At 41.1% G+C, this 25,123-nt stretch overlaps 1 protein-coding gene across 3 annotated transcripts in view; it reads left to right on the forward strand.

The window, feature by feature from the left end:
• The window catches only part of tshz1 (teashirt zinc finger homeobox 1), a 43,656-nt gene extending 18,848 nt beyond the window's left edge, over positions 1-24,808 (forward strand). For all 3 annotated transcript variants that reach the window (XM_061916336.1, XM_061916337.1, XM_061916335.1), the window contains exon 3: positions 19,497-24,808. In XM_061916336.1, coding sequence (XP_061772320.1) covers positions 19,497-23,023 — 3,527 coding nt within the window. In that variant the 3' untranslated portion in view covers positions 23,024-24,808. The remainder of the gene's footprint in view (positions 1-19,496) is intronic.
• The last annotated feature ends 315 nt before the right edge of the window (positions 24,809-25,123 follow it).

Consider the following 25,123-nt stretch of genomic DNA (forward strand, 5'->3'; position numbering starts at 1 on the left):
TAGTAAAATATTGGGTTGGATGTACTATTTGCAGCTTCCTATCTGGAAAGGCGTTTTCGACTGTGTCTTTTTGTTGTTGTTCATTTATTGGTGTGGTCCGTGGTTGCTTGTTTTTCTGGAGTTTAGGACAGCAGCCATTCCCCCTCCTTTTTCTCTAAAGACAAATACTAGTCTGGAGCTGTAAACATAATAAAATGTCTCAACATTTAGAATTGGATTTTCTTTTGTAATTTTAGCCTTTGTAACAAACAGAAGTGCTTGTGTAGTAGACACCAGCTAGTATGGCTAGTATTAGCCAAATTCTTACACACGTCTTAAGAAGTGCGCCACACAGTAAGTTGGCCCTGGCTTTTAACTTGATGGATAGCTCCACTCGATTAACTCTCCTTCGATGGGGATATGAAGTCGCTAGTTGGAGCCTAGCATGTGCAAAGCTGCTCTGTACAAGATGACCACTATTACTCATGTTAGGCCTACTTTGAAATAAATGACTACTTTTCCAGGAAACAGTGAATACTTGTTTTTAAAATGTGTGTAAATTTTTATTTTTTTTGTTTGCTAATTTCTTACCACATATTAAGTATGTTGTTGGCAACGGAGGCAAAAGTATCTGTGCATGCAGAATTAAACTAATTTTTGTTGGCAGATTTGTCTATGTACATTTGTCATCTTACTGCGGGGGTCGCACAAAGAAGCCGAGGTCTCTCGTGTCTCACTGCACATAGCCGCAAAGACTCACTTCTTTCACTTGTAATTTTTACGACAGAGCTACTGCAACATCACGTGCTGTGCAATTTCAATGTTTTTTTTTCTATTTAAAAATACATTCGTACATAATAGAAAATGAGAATATAACAGGGTCTCGATTAAAAAAGTCAATTCCAACAAGACTATTATTATTAAATGTACATTTTTTAAAGAGGGCACTATACATGACACAAAAAGTACACTTTGCAATTGGCAGCATTGTCAATTGATGTAAATAAAATAGTAAAGTAGTTAAAATGTTGATCACACTGTTATTTGTTAAATTTAAGGGTCCCTGCAGATTGGGCAGGTAGTGACTGTCGATTGTCACCTTGGTAACAACTGACCGTTTTGAAATATTGTATCCTTGATATGTGTATGTTTATGTAATGTCCAACATTATTCTGTTGTTGAAATAAAGATTATTGGAATAAATACTTCCATGGTAAAAGCATGCTGTAACGCGGATCAATTTTGCGCTCATCCAGTCAACATTCTGCACGTAGCTTGGATGCAGACAGTGGGACATTATAGTACGCTGACAGAAATAACTCAATGGTCTGCTTTAATATCAGCCGTCAAAACGCACCAGCCCAAATGCATCCACCTCCTATTTCCATCTTTCCAGTATGAGGTCAGACAAAAAGCCCCTTCCTCTTCTCTCCTCCTCACTACTCCTCCACCAACCCTTCTCGCCTCACCATCAGCATTTCAGAAGATTGATGTGTCTTTAAACCAGAGATTGATTGTGGATATCTGAGTTATGGCACCATACATCACCGCTGATGTGATTCAGACGAGCAGAATTGAACAAAAAAGGTGGTACTCTTGAACTCGTGTGTGGGTCCTAGTGGGACAGCATGGACACAGTATAATAGCTTGGAGATGACAGCGAGCGCCTTGGTCTCTGTCCGCCAATGCATATATACTCACCGGTACCTCCATAAGTCGGCCTTGCTTAGCAATTCTGCCATGTGTTTGTTGCGTCTGGCTGTTTCTCATCTTTATTGTTAACTGTATGCGTTTCTGTGTGTGTGTATGTGGATGTCCGCATCGATCTCCTGTGATGTGATCTGCCTTCAGAGTCCTTTCTCATCGCAGTCTGATTTACGCTTTCATTAGAATCTTAGTACAACCGCCCCTTCTTTTTGTCTCCCTCCTTCTGTCTGGTCACTCTTGGAGACACACACACGCACTGACTATTTCCATGCACTAAATGAATCTGATTTCTGAAGTAAATCGGCTCAAAAGAAGCATTCTACTACCCATGGAAACACTTTAATCTGATCGTGTTTGGCTTTTTTAAAGTCGGACTAACACACTTAGATTATGCGATTGAAAACCCGATCTCTCGAATGGGTGTTTGCGGCCGCAGGGAAGCCTTCATGTCGCGCATGCACCAGTTACACTGCGTGAGACAACCCAGAAGCGGATCCCGTTCAGTAAAAACAAAGGCAACAACTGGAATGAAAGAGAGACTCATTATTTGCTGTACAAATGAAAAGAACGGAACATTTTGAAGTGCATCTATGGGAGAAAAAAAGAAACCATTTGACTGCCAAATAAAAGCGAGTGAGATGAAAAAGAAGGTATATGAGGCTAAGAAGAAAGCGTACACACACCTCTTGACGCTGCATTTGTGTATTCCAAATTGGTTAGCAATAACTTTGTATTCGACGCAACTGGCAAGCTTGTACAGAACAATAGCAACCCTCATTTGAAATTGTATCTGGGCACAAACAGTCTTATCCTTCACTTTAAAACTCCTTCCATCAATCCACAAAGCGTATTCAATGAACTCCAAGGCAATCAAAAGTTTTCTTTCCATTCTTCTCGCAAAGATTTCTTCAAAACATTTGTCTCCCACAAGTCTTTGTTCAGAACAGCATCCGAGACCTTCTCAGTAGTAGTGTCATGTTTGTTGCACAATATAAGACTTTTTTTTTTTTTTACGCTGTCTGCTATACAACATCAGCATTGCCATTAGAGACGTAATGTTTGTAATCCGTGGCAGCAGCCATCAGGTAAAACGAGAACTCGGCTGTTGGCTTGTAAGGTGCCGCAAAGATGTCTTGTTTTGGTGTGACGTCATAGGTCAACAGTAAAAGAAATACAATAATCCATGCTAAAAGGTAATAAACGACCCCCCAGTGTATGGAAGGCACACAGTGTGTGACCAATAGTTGCATCAGCGAGTGTGCATGGACACTGGGACCTCACATGTAGGTGTGAAAATGCAAAAAAACCCAACAAACTATTTGAGAAAAAAAAATGCATGGAAACTTAGTCAACCTGGTAGGAAAATTTGCAGTTACTCTCTGTTCTGTTTGTCATCTTTCTGAGTAATATTGCATTATTCTGTAAGGCTTTGCACATCATTGTCCTCTACAAGTTAAAGCACTGTGGCGGTTTTGGAGTTGCTTCCCTACCCCCAGGCAGCCCCACTCGACTCAAAAGAGCCCTCATTGTGTGTGTCTTCTTTTATGGTGCTCTCTGAAAGAGAGGGATGCACTCCAGTCCGCATTCAAATGCACGTGGTAGAGCAGCCAACAGAGCAGGACAAACACCACAGGTTGTAAATGCTTTGAAAAAGGTGTTTTTTGTGTGTGAGGGCTGCACGCGAAGATGTGCTACTCTGAACGTGTATGACCGTGCAGGCTTCAGCAGGTTTTTTCACTTTCAGTACATAGCCAGCTACTTTACTGCTTTTTCCCCTCAATCCATCTGTCGTCTGTTGTTGGAATGACTTTCTTTCCACCTCCACTAAGAGAGGAAGTTTTGCTTCTTATATTTTTTCAAACCTACACCATTATCAGAAGTCAAGTCATGCAGAAATGTAAAAAAAAAATGAAAAGAAGAAGGTAATCACACTTTGTGCGGGTGCTTTCGTCGTCAGTCTGTGATGGAAACGGGTCTAAATATGAGATTAGAACCTGCCGGTGACTGATGCTATTAGGCAGATATGCCATAGACTTTACTATCTCCCATGAAGGATTAGTGCAAATTATACTGGGAGACAGGCCTGATTTCTCCTCTGCCTGCCTCGATGTGGGCATTTGAGGCACTCTAAGTTGACAGTGTCTGTCTCTGCTTAGTTCTCCGAGACAGGTTGTGTGACAGCTGATGCCAAGCAAGGGCTTAAAAAGTGCGTATGTGTGGGTGTCTGTTTGTGTGTTGGAGGATGTTTGGTCTGTGTGTGCGCGCACGCTTGAGTTTGTGCCACTGTGAGTGGCTATGCAATATAGAATTAACTGATGAAAAAGTGCGTTGTGCATCAATGACATTTCCTGTACCTTTTTTTTAACGAGGCAGGTTCTCTTTGTGACAATCGGGAAAAGCTCATTTTAAGCTTGGTAGCATCCTGTTTTAATTCTACACACTCTTATCTGGCTTTCTTCTCAATAATTAACATGCCTATAGAACTCTTCAATGTTTATTTCACTATGAAGGGGAAAGAAAGCTGACCATGTGTTTGATTTCAATGTTAGATTTGGAGTCATGCTGAAAAAAACACAGATACAATAGCTTTATTTTTAATTAATTATTTCCTTCATAAAAGTTCTCCATGACTAAGTCTGTGGCGTGCATTAATTTGCATGTAAATCAATATTCTTTATCAATCTGAAGTGTTTAAACTATAATTGATATTCCTGCTCGCTTTGTTCACCTCTGTGGAATGTTTGAAGAAACATGCAAATACTTACCGTTTGAGTCGCGCTGTCTCCGCTTGGCGTGCTGATTTAGTAGGGTGACCTGCCCTTTAGTGTTTGGTTGTAAACTAGAATGGAGTTATAGGCCTTCGCCTTGTTTTCTCCCTACTGTTTCTGCACTTTTGACAACAGACAAAGCTGCTCTTTTCCTGCCCTCAAGATATGTCCATGCCGCAGCTGTTAGTCATTTTACTTGTGACTAAAGCAACCATTGCAAAGCTTAAATGCAAAAACAACAAGTAGCCTAAAATGAAGTAAGATTTTTTTTTTTTAATCCCTTTTGTAAACACTTTTATTCTTCACTTGGCCTTTTCTCATTTGGTCTATCGTTCCTTTCATATCTAGTCCATATCTGCTCTCACAACGTTCCCGTCTAGGCCCCCTCTGTTTAGTTGGTGAGCTGTTATGCTCAGGTGTGCAGAGTCAGCAGAATTGGTGTTCAGGAGTAGATTTACTCTGATTAAGGTGGCGCTTGATTACGTGCACATGCGCAAAGCAAAATACTCTGAATAAGTCCAGTTACTTAAGATTTATATTTATTTAAATATTAACTTTTTTTTTAAATGTTTTTTTTGTCAAATTTATTTTATCTTTTTAATCCAATAATCACATTTTGGGAATTGGATTAATCATTATTAATCAAAGGTGATTACTATCTTACATCATTGAAATTAGCACAAGAAAAGACCCCAGTATTTGTACACCAATGCAATTTTATTGTCAGAATGTCATCCAGGAACTTTGTAACAGTTTTATTTAAACCTCTTTTAGACTGTATTTTGAACTGAAATTTGCTAGCGAGCATTCGTTTACTGATGTACTGGTTTTTGTACTGACGTATGCATTGATCTGATCACTGAGCGTATAGTGGTTAAAGAGAAACTGCACTTTTTTTGGAATTTAGCCTATCGTTCTCAGTCATTATGACACAAGACAATAGATGTTATTTTTCATTTTATTTTTTGCATTCTATATATTAAATAATTGCAATCTTTACTTACAATGGAGCATATGGGAGACGCACAATTCCGCCTATGAAGTCCTTAAAAACATCCATACACCTCCATTGAGGTTTTGTATACATTATGTAAGTATATAAGTGATGTTGTAACATTTAATTGAATATTTACGTATTTTGATAATTTTAAGCATATGCGGTGCATTAATTTCAAAAATGCATCACAGCGTTTGCCTTTTTTTCTTAAATACGGTGAACTGCTCACTGCAGACTTTATGAGAGCAAACAAACATGATAAAGCATCACTTACTGTACAATGTCTTCCGTCATTAGGATGCTAAATTGTAGGATGTTTTTATATTCCCATTTAAATGAAGAATGGCCATAATCCTCATGAAGAAAAGGGGTGGGGGTTTGGGGAGGGTCCAACAGTCTTTATGTGTCGTTCTGGCCATTTCCGGACCCTAAATGGCTGTCAAAGTGTACTGACATTTCGGATTACCTACTCAGACTTCTTCTGTGAAGGTGAGATGCATGATTTATAATCTACAATAAACGTCAAGGGAGCAAGAACGCAGCAGACTACTCGATGATGTAAACATTGGCACACACGTTAGTGACCACGGCACTGCTATATATAGTTAGTCTGCTTTAGCGCTTATAATAATAATATAATTAAAACTTGGTTAATATTCAAGTCACAAAATGTAAATGGAGTATTGTTGGCATTTTTTGAATGGTTATTTATTGGACTATACGGGCAAAATGGAGTAACTCTCATTGGCTCCGCTTTCAATGGACTTTTATTTACGTTTATTTACAAGTTAGAATGCATAAAAAAAGAAATCCATCCGTCATGTCTTTCATAATGATTTTGAACGATAGGCAAGATTCCAAAAAAGTGCAGTTCCCCTTTAAGATAAAAGAGCTTGTACAGTCAAAGTGAATTGCATAATTGATCTAAGTATATGATTACTCTGATATGTTTTGTGATTAAGCACATGAGTTAACTCTTTAATTTTGACAGCCCTAGTTTTTTGGCATTGTTGTAAATCTGCGCTGCACATACAAACAGGTGTTTTTAATATTTCTAACTATCAGTAACTTTCTCAGTTTTATTTGGTATATGCAGGGGCGCCGAAAAGGGGGGGTAAAGGAGACGGATTCTAGGGGCCCATGATGGAGGGGGGCCCAGAGAGGCCCCTAATGATGATGAAATTATAATACAGAGGGATCCTGTAAAGATACAGGGGCCCTGTAAAGATTATTTTCATGGGGCCCAAAATCCCTAGCGGCGCCCCTGTGTATATGCTACAAACAGAATAATCAAGTTACAATTAATACACATAACAAAGGATGTGAAATTAGCTTTTGCTTTGTATGATGACTGTGTTGTGTTAGTAGGTGAAGTGGAATGTCACGTTGCAAAAGGTGTTTTAAAGGGGTCTGAAATCTTTTGAAACATTATCGGATTGTTGATTGTAGTCTTTCATGTTGACTCTGTTCTAGAAATGTTAAAGGCGGTGCTCAGGTTACGGTGTCAGTGACATTTTGTGGTAACAAACACACTCCCATAATTTATTACTCTTGTACCAAAAGCTAGAGGCAAAGTCATAATAGTAGTGCATCCAGGAAGGACTGTGTTCCTTTAACCTCCATTGTGTCTCCTAAACGCGAGGCAGACCATGTTGTTAGTAGCGTGTAAAAGAAAAGGTAAGGGGGTTGCCAACTTCCTGAAAAAAAAATAAGGGACACCTTCTTGGTGGGAGAGGTGTTCGGAAAAAATGTGTTGCTTTATAAAAAAAAAAAAAAAAGCAACCAACTGCGTAATCTGAGTTGTCAACATAACTCATGGACGGAGTTGGATTAAATTTCTTGAAAATATCCAAAATAGGTCCTGGAACAAGTGCTTTTGTAGTTTTTATTATTGTCCATTTCTAAGTTTGTAAAAATACCTATTGTTGACATTCATCCTGTCACCATAGAGTTGAGGCAAACAACCAGCCATGCATTTAGGGGTTGGTCAAGGTTTATGCCGTTAATGTCTAGTTTTTTTCCTGAAATGTCAAATAATGCTAAAAATAACCACAATATAGAACAAATCTTTACCTTAATTGCTATGGTTTTTTTCGAAGAAACGTTAAGCACTATTGCGTATCCGTGAGCATGTTCAGTAGCGTTAGGTAGCAAACTTTTACGGGTAGCCTATTTTCTCAGAACATCTTCAGTCCTACCTGCGTGGCCAATTGTTGGGAAACAATACTATTTGACTCAGACTTAAATTTAATTAAATGCGTGTTTTTGAATAGACTACCTGGGAAAAAATTTCGAACAACTTAAGTTTAATGCAATATTTAAAAATATAGAAATAAAGCTTTTAATTAGAATGATATTTTGCTTTACTCCAGGTTGGTTGTTGGTGTTGCCTGGTTGACAACAAAGTGGTCAAGGTTTTCACTGGTATTTTTGTCTTTGGTATTTTTTATGACCACTGCTAGCAGCATGCGGTTTAACGTCACACAGTCCTCCATGGGCAATAGAAAAACGCGGCGGCATACCACACAGTGCTCTTTGTAGACATAATTGTTCAGCTTTTCCAGCCACATATTTTAATTTTTCCTATCCAGTTTGTATTTCTGCAGCCTTTTAATTTTTTTCCTTGGATGAGAAAGCTTATTAATAAGGCTGGTACACGTATGCATAGCCAAGCATCGGTCTCAGAGTGATCCCTGTCAGCCATGCTTTTGCGTTATCGTGTGTTTCCCTCTGGTATATTCGTCGCACTAACCAGTGCCTCAACCAATGAGATTAGTCAAATTCGGTGTTGTGAAGGTCACGTTGGAAGGTGATGTCAGCTCATTAGTCTCGGAGTAGGCAAGGGCTGCCACTTTATCGTAAAATGCAGTATAAAGCGCCCTGTCATGCAATAATTCCATTGACATTTCGAAGACTGTATTGCTTTACACAGTATTACAGGACAAAGTGCATCCCTTTACAGATTGATAAGGGACGTGCCTTGTTTGTCTCGAGCGTTCCAAGCCAAAACAGCTTTGGTCAAGGCGCAACGTACCGAGGGAAAGTTCCTGCCCCACACCGAAGCTACTTTATAAGCTACCATTATCTGGAAATGAGGGAAAGCCAGCGAAGCCAGTCGTCAGTTTGTGAGGTATTTACATGATTAAAAGTTCAAATGTGAATTAACTTTTCTCAGAAACTGCATTTTCTAAACCGATACAAAACACACCTTCTCAGAAAGTTGAGACACAGTGGATGTTTCCGCACAATTCTTTTGTTTAGCCACTCAGGCAAATCATATTCTTGATGTAGATGCCCATATCTGCTGTACAGATTTATTTAACATAAGAGAAGAGTGGGATACTTCTTCTGTTGCCGTATTTGTACTTGATTTTATTAAATGGATTTATGTAATGTTTGGCGCAGCCGGTCCGTAACAGATAAGACACAGGGGGAAATATCAGGGACAAGAGGGGGATAAGACATGGCATGGCGTAGTGGGTAGAGGGGCCGTGCCAGAAACCTGAGGGTTGCAGGTTCGCTTCCCCCCTATTGACATCCAAATCGCTGCCGTTGTGTCGTTGGGCAGGACACTTCACCCTTACCCCCGATGCCGCTCACACTGGTGAATGAATGATGAATGAATGATTGGTGGTGATCGGAGGGGCCGTAGGCGCAAACTGGCAGCCACGCTTCCGTCAGTCTACCCCAGGGCAGCTGTGGCTACAGATGTAGCTTACCACCACCAGGTGTGAATGAATGATGGGTTCCCACTTCTCTGTGAGCGCTTCGAGTATCTAACAATAGAAAAGTGCGATATAAATCTAATCCATTATTATTATTATTATTATAAATACGTTATGTACAAATATATTACGAAAATTATAGCAAAGAAGCAGTTAGTGAAGTAAATATTAATAACACAGAAATGACAATGAACATCATTGCACTACAAATGCAGCAATACAAATACCAAAAAGAAATAGCACTGTTGATAATGAACAATAACAATAATTACCTCTATTATCAACAATACAATTATTTCAAATGCGACTATACATATCTGTAATTAAAACTTGAATTGCAAAAGAAAGCAGATAAATGGATGGGAGAAAGAGAATCAAACTATATTAACCTTGTTGACGATGGCATTTTTAAGTCTCTTTTTGGACATATACCACAATAATATCGCACCATTGCCTTAATGCCGTGATAATATTGTACTGTGAGGTTTTTATATTGTTACGTCACTACTAAGCAGCGTTTTGGTCATAGAAGCTTCCTCTTTCCAATAATCTTGTTTCTCCCTCCCTTGCAATGTTCAAAACAGCCGCATGGAAACAAGTCAAGAATTGTTTCGTCTTCATACCTGTTTTGTATGAATCTTGGACGGGATTTTTGTCTTACTGTATTTAAATGCCCTTCACTGTGTACTGCGTGAGGGACTTAGGTGGGAACTTAGATTATGCTACACCTAAACTCAATTTACAGCACTGTCATAGGAATGGAATTTATTTGTAGCCCAAGGACCACTCATAATTTATTTCAATATTTTTTAGCAGTATCTGCAAATTTTTAACCACTTTTGTCTGCAGAGGATGCTTTTAATTAGTCTATGTCAGTGGTTCTCAACCTTTTTTCAGTGATGTACACCCTGTGACATTTTTTTTATTCAAGTACCCCCTAATCAGAGCAAAGTAGTTTTGGTTGAAAAAAAGAGATAAAGAAGTAAAATACAACACTATGTCATCAGTTTCTGATTTATTAAATTGTATAACAGTGCAAAATAATGCTAATTTGTAGTGGTCTTTCTTGAACTATTTGGAAAAAAAGATATACAAAATAACTAAAAACTAGTTGAAAAATAAACAAGTGATTTAATTATAAATAAAGATTTCTACACATAGAAATAATCACCAACTTAAAGTGCCCTCTTTGGGGATTGTAATAGAGATCCATCTGGATTCATCAACTTCATTCTAAACATTTCTTCACAAAAATAGAAATCTTTAGCATCAATATTTATGGAACATGTCCACAAAAAATCTGGCTGTCAACACTGAATATTGCATTGCTGCATTTCTTTTCACAGTTTATGAACTTACATTTATATTTTGTTGAAGTATTATTCAATATTTCTAAAGGATTTTTGAATTGTTGCTATTTTTAGAATATTAAAAAAAAAATCTCACATACCCCTTGGCATACCTTCAAGTACCCCCAGGGGTACACGCACCCCCATTTGAGAATCACTGGTCTACGTTTTCCTCAACTAGCATGGGATTCACTTTTCATGTATCTATTTATTTCCGAGCTTTGTGCTTATATTTCCCCATATAGAAACAGTCTATGTCCAAGTTTGTCACTGCTTGATGGATTGCATAGTCCTCTTTGCTCAGGAGGAAAAAGGGGGATGGTGAAATCAAGAAGGAAGGAAGGAAAGGAGAGGAGAGGAAGCATTGAGTTAGAGGATGAGCAAGAGTGGTGCGGTAAGGTGCAGGAGTGAAGGACATGGCAGCTTAGTGCTGGCCAAAAAGACTGTGCTGAACACCTGCTCCTGTCTCCAACGACCCTTCAACCTCCTCATTACCTGTCAATCCATCACAAGGCAGCCAGATCAAATGTCTGCTGAAGCCAGGCCTTGCAAAGGGAGGGAGGGGAAATAGGGAGGAGCATTGATGAAAGAATGGAAGGAGAAAGACAGACGGGAAGTAAACAACCTTTTGAAAATCTGATGATGATTTAACAGCCTTATTTTCAACAAATGCAAACTAGTTCTGTTATTTGTGTGCACAGTGTGTTATTTGATAAAATCACAGTGGAGGACATTCGTGGCGGACCGAATACATTTAGGAAATGTAGAGTAGGCAGTAAAATGAAAACAGTAAAGCCAATGTATGGGTATAGTACAATTTTTTCTTAGCATTCTAGCACTTTCTCTTGTCAACCCAATCCACCCTTTACTAAATTCTGGCCTTTTGATTGGCGCGTCAGTATAAAAGCCTTGAATCTTCTGACAGACATGCTGGAGTAGGAGGTGGAGCCTGCAGTTTCAGATTACAGCGATAACACAGCCGGAGTATAGCTGCAGGTGGACGTTTTTGTCTGTTTTGTACACTACTGAAACACAGTATTTTCCTCTGTGGTCATGAATAGATTTATTTTCTGTGGAGTTTGTGTTGACCGAATGCATGTGTTTTTCAAAAATCTAATGAATTTGAACTCTTCAAGGTGCAAGAGTGCACACATGACTAGTGCTGGCCCTCTATTTCTGACCCTGTTGTCTACTCCCTCCCTACTATATCCTTCTTTTCTCATTTTTTTTCCCCACCTCTATCTCCCTGTAAGTGTGTGAGCTGTGGTGATTTACGGTAATTATCCATCGTTGGGTCATGTATCAGGCTGGCCGTTGCTAGGAGATGGAAGCAGCTGCTACTGGCTGTTGTCTTGTCCTGGATTGTGTGTGTGTTTTTCAATATACCTATTGTTTGTGTGTGCGTTCATGGGGATTGGAGTGCACGCTCGGGGGTGCATTTGTTATGTGTGATCAGGTGATGCAGGGATTTAAAAAGTGCAGGTAGCTCTGAAGAAAGGGGTGCATGGGTGAGAGGAGAAACATTAGGAGAGATAAAGACTTGGGCGATGATGGGGCCAGAGGTTGAAAAAGGCAAGATGGAATATGAGTCTGTGTTTAGGGAGGAGTGTGAAACTTTGAAGACACAGTTTGCGTGTGTGGGAGCTGTAGTTTCAAAAATACTTTTGTACAATAGAATATGATCTGTCAATATCTGCTTTTAGAGAGATATTTAAGATCAATTTGGATTGACTAAATCATTAAATAGTTCAGTGTTATTGGGAGTGTAGTTTTTTTCTACATCCCTACAAACTAATACCAAAACAGTACACATATACCAAAAAAAGCAGATTTCATACACCACCATGAATTGATTAACATGGACCCCGACTTAAACAAGTTGAAAAACGTATTCGGGTGTTACCATTTAGTGGTAAATTGTACGGAATATGTACTGAACTGTGCAATCTACCAATAAATGTATCAATCAATCAATCAAAAAAAACACTATGTGCACTTGTGTCATATTGAAGTGTACAGTGGTGGGTTTATGTTTAATCAGTGAAAGTAGATTGTAGTTTAAAATAGTAGTCAAACCAATAGGGAGTTGTTTTAATATGTAAGACAGAGAGGGGTGTTAAGGAGCTAAAGTGGAGTGTACCTTCTATTGGCAGGCAGTCATCACACAGATGGGTACTGGATCAGGTCCCCCCGCTAAGGGACCTATTTTACTTCCATTTGGTGTGGTAATCCACCATAGCTCATTGTGTTCAAGCGGTTTCAGGTTTCATGACCTACAAGGAAGCAGACATGAACTCAGGTATATAGGCCAGCCAAATGTTACAAACGTACATAAAATAGCAGGGACCGAGGATTGATTTTAAGTGCATATAACAGGTTTGTGTTAGAGACATCTGTGTTTAAGCCACATGTCCATATGACAGAGCAACTGTAAATACAGCTTCCACTCTCCCATACCGGCCTAATTAGCACCAGTTAGCATTTGTCATTGTGTTTAGGGGAGAAGATTAGGAACACTTCTCAATTAATCTGCAATCAGTCTGTTTGTTAATTAGTTAACCTGTTCTAAGTGGCCTTCAGGGCTCCTGTGTAATTAGATGAGCCGTTGGGAAGTAGGCCTGCATCTTGATTTGACCTGAAATGTACACACATGCATGCAGACACACAAATACAGTACATTGTATCTAAAACCCATAACGCAGACAAATTCTTAAATGTATGTCCAAGTAGTAAGCATGTATTACTCAACTCTTAGAAAAGTAAAGAGTAAATACGGTATATACTGTACTCCCAACTTTTCAGGTGCAACAACATTCACAATCATTCACACCAAATCGAATATCTTTGTCAAAGTGTTTTTTTTTTTAGCTCAGTTCAAAGCCATTTGTTTACTCTGCTGCCTCCTGACATTGTCTATGGTAATTAAAGGAGCGCCCCGAAATTTATGGTTTAATTATACAGAGCTTGTTATGCTGAGAAGACCAGGAAGGGCTGGTATGCTCAATAAAAATAAATAAATTCCTCACGGGTTTATTGAACCTTCCTTCGTATAGAGGCTGCGGTCCTTTCAGACATTCAGGTGTGTTACTGACTTTATGTGCTTCTGGGTATGCCTTTGGTTGTGTGTGTTTATTTATTTGTTGTGCCGTGGCGGTTCTGTACATTGTGAGAGTGGGTGAGAATGAACATGTAAAAAAAAAAAAAAAAAAAAAAAGCCAGATGAATTACTATCGATTGCTGCTGGTTCACTGTATTGATCCCACGGCATGTTAAAGCCTCCTGTACTCCATGAAGAACGCTCAGTCAGTCGGTGTGGGCAAAGTACACACTCGCTCAACTGACACACAGCTGTATATACTGTAAATACCTCCCTGTTATTGTATGCATGTGAAAAAAGAAGACAATATTTCTTACAGTACCAAGCACTCAGCGCTGTAATTGAGAGTGATCTTGGCTATGGCCCACAAACTGCTTCTCTGAACCGATCTTTGAGGTGGGTATAAATAGTGCTTACTCTATAAATAAAACAGCTGTACCTTTAACACTTTCTTCTGTACTCTCTCTCGCTCTGTCTCTAAAACACACAAACACATGCTAACCATATGCACAAGCTTCTTGGATGTCCCAACTTTGTCCACACACAGTCACATAGAAAAATACTCTTACAAAGGCAGACCTTCCATTAATCCATGAATTACATTTTAGAGGTCAGGTGGAAGGATGTCTGCGGGACTTATTGATGTATTTACATTAGAGCATGACCTCTGCAAGCTGAGCACTGACTACCTGTCTGCCCTCTGACCCCTTCTGCATGACCTACAGTCATGTATTCCCAACGTTAAACCCCCAATAGATACATTAAGGCATGATGTTTTTATTCAAGGTGAGCAAGACACTGATTGAGGATTTTCCCATAGCACTAATAGTATGGCAGCTGTTAAATACATTGAACATGAGCCACCCAGGGAGATTTTTTATTTACTTTCTTAAACTGACTTTACATAGTTCTATGACTAAATATTTGCCGGTAAGGCAGAATTTCCAAAATAAGCCAATTTGCACAGCACTTTATTCACATTAACACACCACTTTCTGCTTAGGTCCATTATGCAGCTATATGTATCTGCAGAACAACACGTCCCATCTGCTGCTATCTGCTGAGCTCAACTCAGGCTAGAGGTGTTTTGAAATGGGCTGGAGAAAGGGGTGAGAGATAAATTGGTACATCGAGCCGGAATGCTGCTGCAGTTATTTAAGGCCCTGTAGGTGCTGCCTGGGCCATATGCTCCCATTATTCCGCTTGGGAGGGGTTCATGTGGGCATGTGAGCACGTCTGGGAGAGAGGAAGAGGATGATGGGACTAAAAAAGAAAGAGGGACAGGATGATGGGAGTCAACGGCGGAAAGGTGGCAAAAGTGTTTAAGGAGAGCCCCTTTATGGAGCGTTTTTTTTTTTTAAAGAACGGAGACTGCTGCGGTGAGATGAACGAATTAGTAAATGATCGCCTTCACCCTCAATATCAAGCTCTTTCACTGTCGTCTTTGCATAATTAATCTCGTCAAATGTTGAGGTGTGACAAGAGTAGAACTCCTGAACTCCTAAACTTGTAGCTTGAAATCTTCGCCGTGGTTGGTGCATCTCAATCATATTCATAATATCAAAGTGTACTAGAATCTATACCACACCTACCTTCATTCACCTCAACCATGTGTATATAAGGGAGTGGAAATATCAATACATATCCATTGGTGTTGCAGATATTTTCCACTTAACAAAACAAAGCCCAGGTACAGAGCTTTGTTATTAGCTTCATATACCCATCTCCTTTCTCTCCGTCTGTCCTCTCCGCCTTCCCAATGCAGTCTCCTGTCAAAATGAGGCCTGTGTTCTTGAGTAGGGCATGGCTCTCATGTTAGCCGCTTCATGGGAAGCACATCCCAACATTCCCTCTGACACGCCGGCAGCAACATTACCATAATTGGCTTTTCTACATGACGGGACAGAGGAAATAATAATGTCATTTTATTTACAGCCCTCTTGTCCCGGTCCGAGAGCTATCACCCCCACCCTCCCTCCGCCTCCAACCTTCACCACGGCACTCTCTCCTATCTGCCACACAAAACTCCTCCTCTTTTTTTTTTTTTTTTATATCACATCTCCGTCTCACCCCTCCTTTTTCTCTCTGTTCAGGGCGCGTCTCTTTCTGCCACAGCGTGTAGGTCAAGTGATGGCTTTTTGATCAGCTCCTGTCTGAAGCCATCAGTGTTGAGAGGCACGTAATGGAGAGCAGGGTGACAAACAGAATCTGGGGAAGGAATAAGACTGCCAGTTTCCTATTAGGAGCCAGCCTAAACGGCCCGGGCCGATGCCCCCCGCCCCACACACCCACAACCATCTCCAGCAGCATTCTCCACAGCAAACGCACTCTTGCACTGGCTAAATCACATGAGTGAAAGGGCCTGTGATTGGACATTAGTGCTGCAAATGACTGCCATGATTGCCCCCTCTTCCCAAACGCACATCAAATAAATAAAGAAACGTGTGCAAATAAATAGAAGAAGGGGTGTTGGAGAATTGGGAACGGTGAGGAGAAGCTGACTGGTTTCATCTCTTCCTTTTCACTCTTGTTTCATCGCCCTTCTGCCTTTCTTATCTGGTTTGTTTGGCTTTGACAGCGGCCAAATGGTGAAGCTCTGCGAGCCTGACAGAGAGTGTTATTGATTTAACAACCAAGCAGACTCTCTGCAAAGAAGAGGGAGAAAGCCTGGAGAAAAAAAAAAACGGATGGGTGGAAAACAGATAGCAAAGTTTTGAAACTGAGTGATGTGTTGTTTCTTCACTGCTTGCCAAAATGCAGACGTGTACTTTTGTTGGATTCAATGTGGTATCGTTTACAGAAATCAAGTCATAAAGAAGTCAAACTGTGTATGAGAGAGAATGTTTTAGAGATGATCTTTTCGTAGGTCACGCATGTGGTCACTCTGTGAGGCCCAATGTTTTATTTAGGCAGGATAAAGGATGCTTACTGCCAAACTTAATCAACTGTCCTCGTCTGGTCTGCCCTGCAAGAACCAGTTTTAATGACAAAGCATACCAAATTGCACAATATTTTAGGCAATGTCCATCCAGTTATAACGGGCATCTAGGATTTCTTTCCTTTTATTTGTAATAATCATCGCCCGATCTTTCAGCCTCTTATTACCACTCAAAGAGTCCTTTAGCCCAAAGAACATTTTGTTTTCTGAGACATGAGAACCTACTTTATAGCACCATAATGTGTGTGTCAATCCTTTTTTTTTTGCATTATGCTGTTCAAAGAGTCTTTTATGACATCCAGAGGGGCTACTAGAAACCTTTTTAGTACTTTACATATTTCAGATCCTGCTTTGTATGAACTGTGTGCGTAGATACTGAAGATGAGTGATTCACAGGGATGCAAATATCCTGACTCTCTGGTATGCGTTGTTGGTGATCTCGTATGGCTGGTGGTGGGGGCTTGATCGCAGCAGTTTGTGACAGAGAGTCTGTGGCGCTATCCTGGCCACGCTGCCGCCTGTCTCCTTGATGGCAGCACGTTCTCGAGCAAAAGTGACAAGTGCTTTGGTGCCCGTGCAGATGGCCCTACTCACAGCCATCACCCACTCTACAAACCAAACCGCCAGGGATGGCAGCCTTAGCCCACCCTATGCCCGCCCCTTCCTGATGGTGTAACGTTTCATATGCGTGTCCAGAACACAAGGGCGGGGGGTGTTCGCTGGCATAATCTGTTTGCCAGTTAGAATCACACATCTTCAAGTAACAGTGATTGAAGCGACACCTTTGATGCGAAGCACTTAATATTTTTACCTCCTCATTGCCAATTCAGATTTCAGCATACTGTCAGATGAGCATTTCAAAGCAGAGACGGAGATAATTTATTTGAGGCTAACTTTAACCACGTTTCATCACTAATGTACATTTATGGTTTGCAAAACAATCTGGTTACTGCCTATGATTTTTACAGATGTCTCTCTCTGCCACTCTTTTGTCTGCATGCTTTTGATAGCTCCCTCTTTGTTGTTTCCATGACAACATGGCAGGACAGGCATTGATTGACAGGGATCGTCAATGGGTTCCCTGGCGACCTGCTCATCGCTCGAAGCCCCTCCCTATTGCAGTCTGTGTTTTGTCACTCATCTGCAGATTTTTCTGCTTTTTCTCTATTCTGCTGCAGTCACTGCGTGTGTGTGTGTGTGTGTGTGTGTGTGTGTGTGTGTGTGTGTGTGTGTGTGTGTGTGTGTGTGTGTGTGCTTATTGCCAAATATTGGGGTTTAGCAATTTTTTGGACTGCAGCTGACGTCAGTGACTCAGCTGGGTAATTCCTACTGTACGTTTGGGTACATGACAAATTGATAGCCTTTCTGCAGGATGCATTGAATATTAGATGGCTGATACGCATTGATAGCCACATTCTCTGGAAGCAGGTTAGTGTGGGAAGGCACTCTAACAGAAGATGGTAAAGACGTGCAGATGTGATGTAGAGAGTACATCACATAATGCTAATCTGCTGTGTTGGGGATTTTCAGGAGTTTTAGAAACTGTCTCGGTCTCACTCTGTCAGTAGGATTGAATGTAGCCAGGTTCTCCCGTAGTGCTCTCATTTCACTGAAATCTTGTCAGGCATTGGGCGGAGTAAGTTGCTCATTTGGAGAGGCTGTATCAGCAGCACACAGCACACTCAAATTTATAGACAATATTATGGTCGGCGGTCTCACGTTTGCACTGTAACAGCCAGCGAAGTATGAGCTGCATTGTGATGGTGAGCGTGCAAGCAAACGTGCGTTTGCAAACAGGCACTTACCGATGCGCTCACATGCACATCATCACATAGTCACAGTGCATGGTGCAGCTGCTCACCTCCCCCACCTCCTCCACCCATCTCCTCTCAGGCAGCAGTAAATGGTGCCAGTGTATATATATCAGGTATTATGTCCACTTAGATTATGATATGACAGGTTAGCGTGCCGTTTGAAGCTGACAGCACATCTGTTTCATCAGGAAAGATTGATACTGGCATCTAGGACACACATCTCACCATGCAGGAAGGAGATAAAGGAAGAAGCTAGGGGGCTGTCTTTCCTGTCTCCCTCACCCTCTCTCTCTTTTCTTTCTCCCGCATCGCCCTCTTGTCGCCTAGAAAACCCACCACTTCATTCTTACTTTTCCTTCTTCCCCAATTTGTACTTTTCATTCAGTTGTTTTACTAACCACTTCATGTCTTTCCAACATACGGAAGGTTGTTTGTGTATTCTCTCTATACACACACATGTCCTGTTCCTCTACCTGATGTTCTTTTACATGTTTCCTGTCTGTCTGACCCATATTTCTATCCTGGACAATCACTTGCAGCCTGATTCCAAACACCATTGTTTTGTCAGTTTCTGTGCTTATTGTCTCAAATAGGAGTGACCTTCTGCTCATTTTATTAGGTTAGGAAAAGCTGCAATACCATCCAATTAGGGTTTTTTCTCCCTATCCAGATCAGTGGCATAATCTTAACATTTGAGGAGTTGAACTTCACGTACTGGATGATTGAGAGGCAATAAAGCTAAGAGAACAGAAAAACAAAAAGGAAAAAGGGAGTTAGACATGCAAGCATGCAGCTGGCTAACAAGGCCAAACAGCCAGTCATTTCCCGGGGAACATGAGGGATGTGTGAAGGAGTAGGGAGTTGGGTAAGAAAAGGACAACTGTCAGAAGCGCTGTGATTTATATTTCCCTTGGAGGCTTTTTTCACCACATGCTTTCAGAGCCACATGTGTGTAAAGTATAACTCGTGCAGGCATACATGGAGACACAGACGCATAATTGCAATGGTTAAGAATAAAAGGCCACATTTCTTACAGAGTGTTGTTTATCCAGTAGTTCTTTTCAATGTACCATGAATGCTGAAGTTTACTAACGCCCATCCTTTTCTATTTTTGTCTTCTAGCGTACATGCCCGAAGATGAACTTAAGGCACCTGCTCACGATGATGAAGAGCACCTTCAGGATGATGGCCTCTCATTAGATGGTCAGGACACTGAGTTTCTGTGCAATGAGGAAGAGGAAGATGTAGGAGGGCAGCCACCTAGTTACAGAGACTCGCCACTCAGCAATGGCACCAACCCTGATGCTGGATATGGGTCCCCGCTGAGTGATGCCAGTGACCGACTTACAGACTTCAAAAGCCCTTCCTCTCGGGATGGTCAAGAGAAGGAGGGTGCAACTTTGCCCTACACACCAAACAACGGCCTCTCTTTCCAGGATAGCCTGGCTCAGATGAAAGCCGTCTATGCAAACCTCATATCAGATGCCTCTTGGTCCAGCATTACAATGGACATCATGAAATCCAAGTCTGCTGCAGCTGGCAGTGTCAGCACTGTCCTCACCAATTCAGAAGCTGCCTCTACTGCCCCAGTCTCTACAAACACAACAACGACTACAAACAAGAGCAATGGGATCAACATGATCAACAATCACCACAATGGCAGGAGTTCCAGCGCCACTGTCAACCACACCGGCACTACAACTGTTAACACTAATAGCACAGCAGCTAGCACGGTTAATAGCCACACTGCAACCAGCAGCAATGGGAGCAACAGTGCAGGGGCTAATAACGGCAGTGGCGTGGCCTACGACTGGCACCAGGCAGCACTTGCAAAAACTCTTCAGCAGACCCCCTACCACCTTTTACCAGAGCCAAGCCTTTTCAGCACTGTCCAGCTGTACCGCCAAAACAATAAGTTGTATGGCTCCGTATTCACTGGTGCAAGCAAATTCCGCTGTAAAGACTGCAGCGCCGCCTATGATACATTAGTGGGGTTGACGGTCCATATGAATGAGACTGGCCACTATCGAGATGACAACAAAGACAAAGAGGAAGATCATGGAAAGCGCTGGTCTAAACCTCGCAAGCGCTCCCTAATGGAAATGGAAGGGAAAGAAGATGCTCAGAAGGTGCTAAAGTGCATGTACTGTGGCCACTCATTTGAATCACTGCAGGATCTCAGCGTTCATATGATTAAGACTAAGCATTACCAGAAAGTGCCTCTCAAAGAACCGGTGCCAGCATTGGCAACTAAACTCGTACCAACAGCCACTAAAAAACGAGCAATCCATGATGCTATAATATCTCCATGCTCCCCAGACTCTATTCATACTGGTGGTAGTGGTGGAACTGTATCACTTGGGGATGCTAGCAAAGATCCAAAAGCAGCAGCTAACCCTTATGTAACAGCAAACAACCGCTATGGCTACCAGAATGGTGCCAGCTATACATGGCAGTTTGAAGCTCGCAAAGCTCAGATCCTCAAATGCATGGAGTGTGGTAGCTCGCATGATACGCTACAACAACTTACTGCCCACATGATGGTCACGGGTCACTTTTTAAAGGTCACAAATTCCGCATCCAAGAAAGGGAAACAACTGGTGTTTGATCCTGTGGTGGAAGAAAAGATTCAGTCTATACCACTACCACCAACCACCAACAAATTGCCTGTTCCTAATAGTGTCAAGTCTCAGCCTGTGTCCCCTGCCCTTTCGTCTTCCTCAGAGGAAAAGCGGGACGTAAGTGAGGATGAGAAAGTGGAAAGTGGGGAGCCAATGGACAGAAAAATCAAGGAGGAGAAAGATGACACGGGTGAAAAAGTTGAGGCAGATGCCACATCATATAAATATCTGAGAGAAGAAGATCTGGAAGAAACTCCTAAAGAAGGTCTAGATATTCTTAAATCCCTTGAAAATACAGTTTTAAGTGCCATTAGCAAGGCCCAGACAGGCACTCCAACATGGGGTGGATATCCTAGCATTCATGCGGCTTACCAGCTCCATGGTGCTTTAAAAAGCTCTGCTACTCTTCTGCCCCCCACAATCCAGAGTGTCCAGATGCAACCAATGTTTAACAGTGGGATTCGAAACCTTGTGAGTGACCCCAGTTCAGTCATCCACTCACCTCGGAGCCCCTCATCCCCCACTCCCCTAAGAAGTAACGTCACTGCTATGGAGGAGCTGGTCGAGAAAGTGACGGGTAAAACTGCCACTGTAAAGAAAGAGAAAGAGGAGAAGGTGGTGAGTGCGGAGCGAAGCCGGCCTCCATCATTAGTAAAATCTCCCTCACCGGCCCTGAGAGAGCAGCGAGATCAACTGGTCTCTCCAAGTGATCTCACTGGCAGTAAACCATCTGGTATGAGGAGTACCAGCCCAGGCAGTGAAGATTCTGAGTTTATTTGCAAGAAGGAGCCTAAAGAAAGTATTGTGGATGTCCATAATAACAATTCAAGGAATGGCCCCGAGACATGTCAGTCTCCAGTAACTAACGGCAACAGTCTCGGCATCATCACTGATCACTCACCAGGAAGTCCTTTTATCAACCCCCTCAGTGCACTCCAGTCAATCATGAACACACACCTGGGTAAGGCCTCGAAAACTGTATGCCCAGCTGCAGACCCACTTTCTATGCTGTACAAAATCAGTACTAGCATGATGGATAAACCGGCCTTCAACACACCAACTCAGGGCAAAACCGCTGAGCCCATCAACCACTATCCTTTGTATGAAACCAACGACCAACCTATGGACTTGAGTAAACACAAGTCTTACACTAACAGTCACAATAACAACAGCAGTAGTGTGGCGAAAACTCTTGTAAATGGTAACAAACCTCTCATTACCCTCGCTGACACAGTTTCTTCCCCCCTGAGAGAGAATGCTCTAATGGACATCTCTGATATGGTAAAGAACCTCACCGGGAGACTTACTCCCAAATCCTCAACTCCTTCTTCTATCTCAGAGAAGTCAGACGCTGATGGCAGCGCATTTGAAGATGCTCTGGAGGATCTTTCCCCAGTGCAGAAGAGAAAAGGGAGACAGTCCAACTGGAATCCCCAGCACCTCCTTATCCTGCAGGCCCAGTTTGCCTCTAGCTTGCGAGAGACCTCTGAAGGACGCTATGCCATGACCGACCTGGGCCCTCAGGAAAGAGTCCACATCTGTAAGTTCACAGGCCTCTCAATGACTACCATATCCCACTGGCTAGCTAACGTCAAGTACCAGCTGAGACGGACTGGGGGCACCAAGTTTCTCAAGAACATGGACTCATGCCAGCCTGTGTTCCTCTGTGGTGACTGTGCTTCCCAGTTCAGGACTCCCTCCTCCTACATCAGCCACCTTGAGTCTCACCTGGGCTTTAGTTTGAAGGACCTGTCCAAACTGTCAACTGAGCACCTACGGGAGCAGCAGGCTGCCTCAAAGGTGATCACGGACAAAATGACATTCAGCAGTCCTCTGTCAGCCTTGACCACGTCAGAGGACGACATTGGCTCCGTGTACCAGTGCAGACTTTGCAATCGGACATTCGTCAGCAAACACGCAGTCAAGCTGCACCTCAGTAAGACCCACGGGAAGTCTCCCGAGGACCACCTGGTGTTTGTCACAGCTTTGGAGAAACTGGAGAAACTAGACAAAATGGAAACTGTTTAAGGAGGGTCTCAGTGATTGACAGCTATGGAACTGACTAAAATTTCATTGCACTAAAACAACATTGTTCACCGTTACTGCACTGGGCCGAACTGAGCCAACAGAAAGAAAAAAAAATGAAATAAGTAAAAAGAAATGTTCCGTTGTGATTAATGCCTGACTGGACCATGTTGATTTGTTGTTGTTTTTTGTTTGTTTGTTTTGCCAAACCTTTTTTACACTTATTTTGTAATATATTTATATGCTATATGTCCGATCTGTGCATGTATTTTAGTGACGCAAGGTTGAAATGATTTTAATATTCCTCATTGCAAAAATACAACTACTGTGTCAATGGTAAAAGCGAAAATGCATTGGAAGTATGGAAATTTGTAAAATACTTGATATGAAGAAGAGGAGAATTAAATGTATACACCAAAATAATTAAAGAATACCCCTGAAAGACTGAAGTAGCACCTTAGATATTTGAATTTTTGCATTTGTAAAAAGTACATGTCTTTATAACGTCCTGCATTTGAGATTGATACCTTCCCCCGATCACATTGGGTTCATTTTTGTTGAAATGTTTTTTGGAGAAGAATGGCTTGCTCATTATGTATAAAAAAGATTATATGAACATTTGGAACAACTGAATTGCTGCTTCAAATGAGTCAAAAGTGGCCATTGTATGCAAGTTTGCTCAAAAAAACAACTTTTGTTGTGAGGTATCACCTATTGTCACATTTCATTGCTGTTTTGTTCAACTCTTCAGTTTTTTTATTAATTGTATTTTTTTTAATTTTTATTTTTTTAACCGGTGTTGCTTTCAGCTGTAAAGAGAACAGTTGTAAATGATTACCAGTGAAATGTCAGAACTCCCATTAGCCATATCTCATTTAAAATGGACTCGGCAGTCTTTGTATCTTAAGGTGTGCGCATTCTCTAACTTTTATATTGTCATTTTACGTACTAAAATGATTAAAAAAAAAAACAACAAAAACAAACAAAGAACAGATTGTGTACATAGATATATGCTCTAGAGCTACAAAATGTCTTTTTTTAAAGAAAATACAAATTTAGCTTCTTTGGCTTGGTTTACAGAAATGATTTTAATTGTACGTGCATCCAATTTGATGCATGGAATGGTGTGGAAAATAAATAAGCGATGCACAATGACTATACATTTCAATGTTTTATCAACATTATTGTAAAAGAAACAACAAAGAAACATTTTTAGCGCAGATTAGATTGTTTCTTTTCCTTTCTCAATTGTAAAATAAACCCCAAAGCAGTTGTTAACAGTCATGCATTTGTGGTTGTGTATTCATTTGTCATAATGAAGCATCACGTTTCATATGTATAAGACACTCTGGAGCATCATCGTTGCTGCAAATTAAAGGAATGACGCTAAAAACTGCTAGCCCGGTGTAATACATTTTTTCATTTTTTTTTTTTTTAGATTTTAACTTCCCTCCTGACTCGTACTATTTGTGTTATAAACCGAATCTGCTTTGCTCTTTTCAAAGCTAGAGAAAATCAACTGGTGTGAGACAGCTGCAGCATACCACTATTGATTATGATAATGTTTAAGATGACAGGAATGATAAGAGCCTGTAAGAGTGCCTATTGTGCAGTAAGAAACCCATGCTCTGCTTGTGACTGGCCCTTGGAGGGCATGCTCTAAAGGGCCAGTGTTATATTAATTAATGACAGCAGTGTACTCTAACCAGTGATCACATCAGAAGGGTGTCTGTTCTGCTTGATGTAGTCTCCTGACACTATAAAAAATAAACTCAAGGTTTTTTTTCAGTTTTTTTTTTTTTATCACACACAGAATACATGCTGCCTCTTTGCTTACTCTGCTCAGTTGACTGTTATGTGTTTTCATGACATGGACACAATTCACACTAAATAAACATAGGTGAGACAAGCCGTTATCATTAAAGGGGAACATTATCACAATTTCAAAAGGGTTAAAAACAATAAAAATCAGTTCCCAGTGGCTTGTTTTATTTTTCAAAGTTTTTTTCAAAATTTTACATCTCCCGGAATATCCCTAAAAAAATCTTTAAAGTGCTTGATTTTCGCTATTTGCGATGCGACTGTCCATTTCCCTGTGACGTT

Source organism: Nerophis ophidion, linkage group LG11, assembly GCF_033978795.1.
Source record: "Nerophis ophidion isolate RoL-2023_Sa linkage group LG11, RoL_Noph_v1.0, whole genome shotgun sequence".
Classification (NCBI taxonomy): domain Eukaryota; kingdom Metazoa; phylum Chordata; class Actinopteri; order Syngnathiformes; family Syngnathidae; genus Nerophis; species Nerophis ophidion.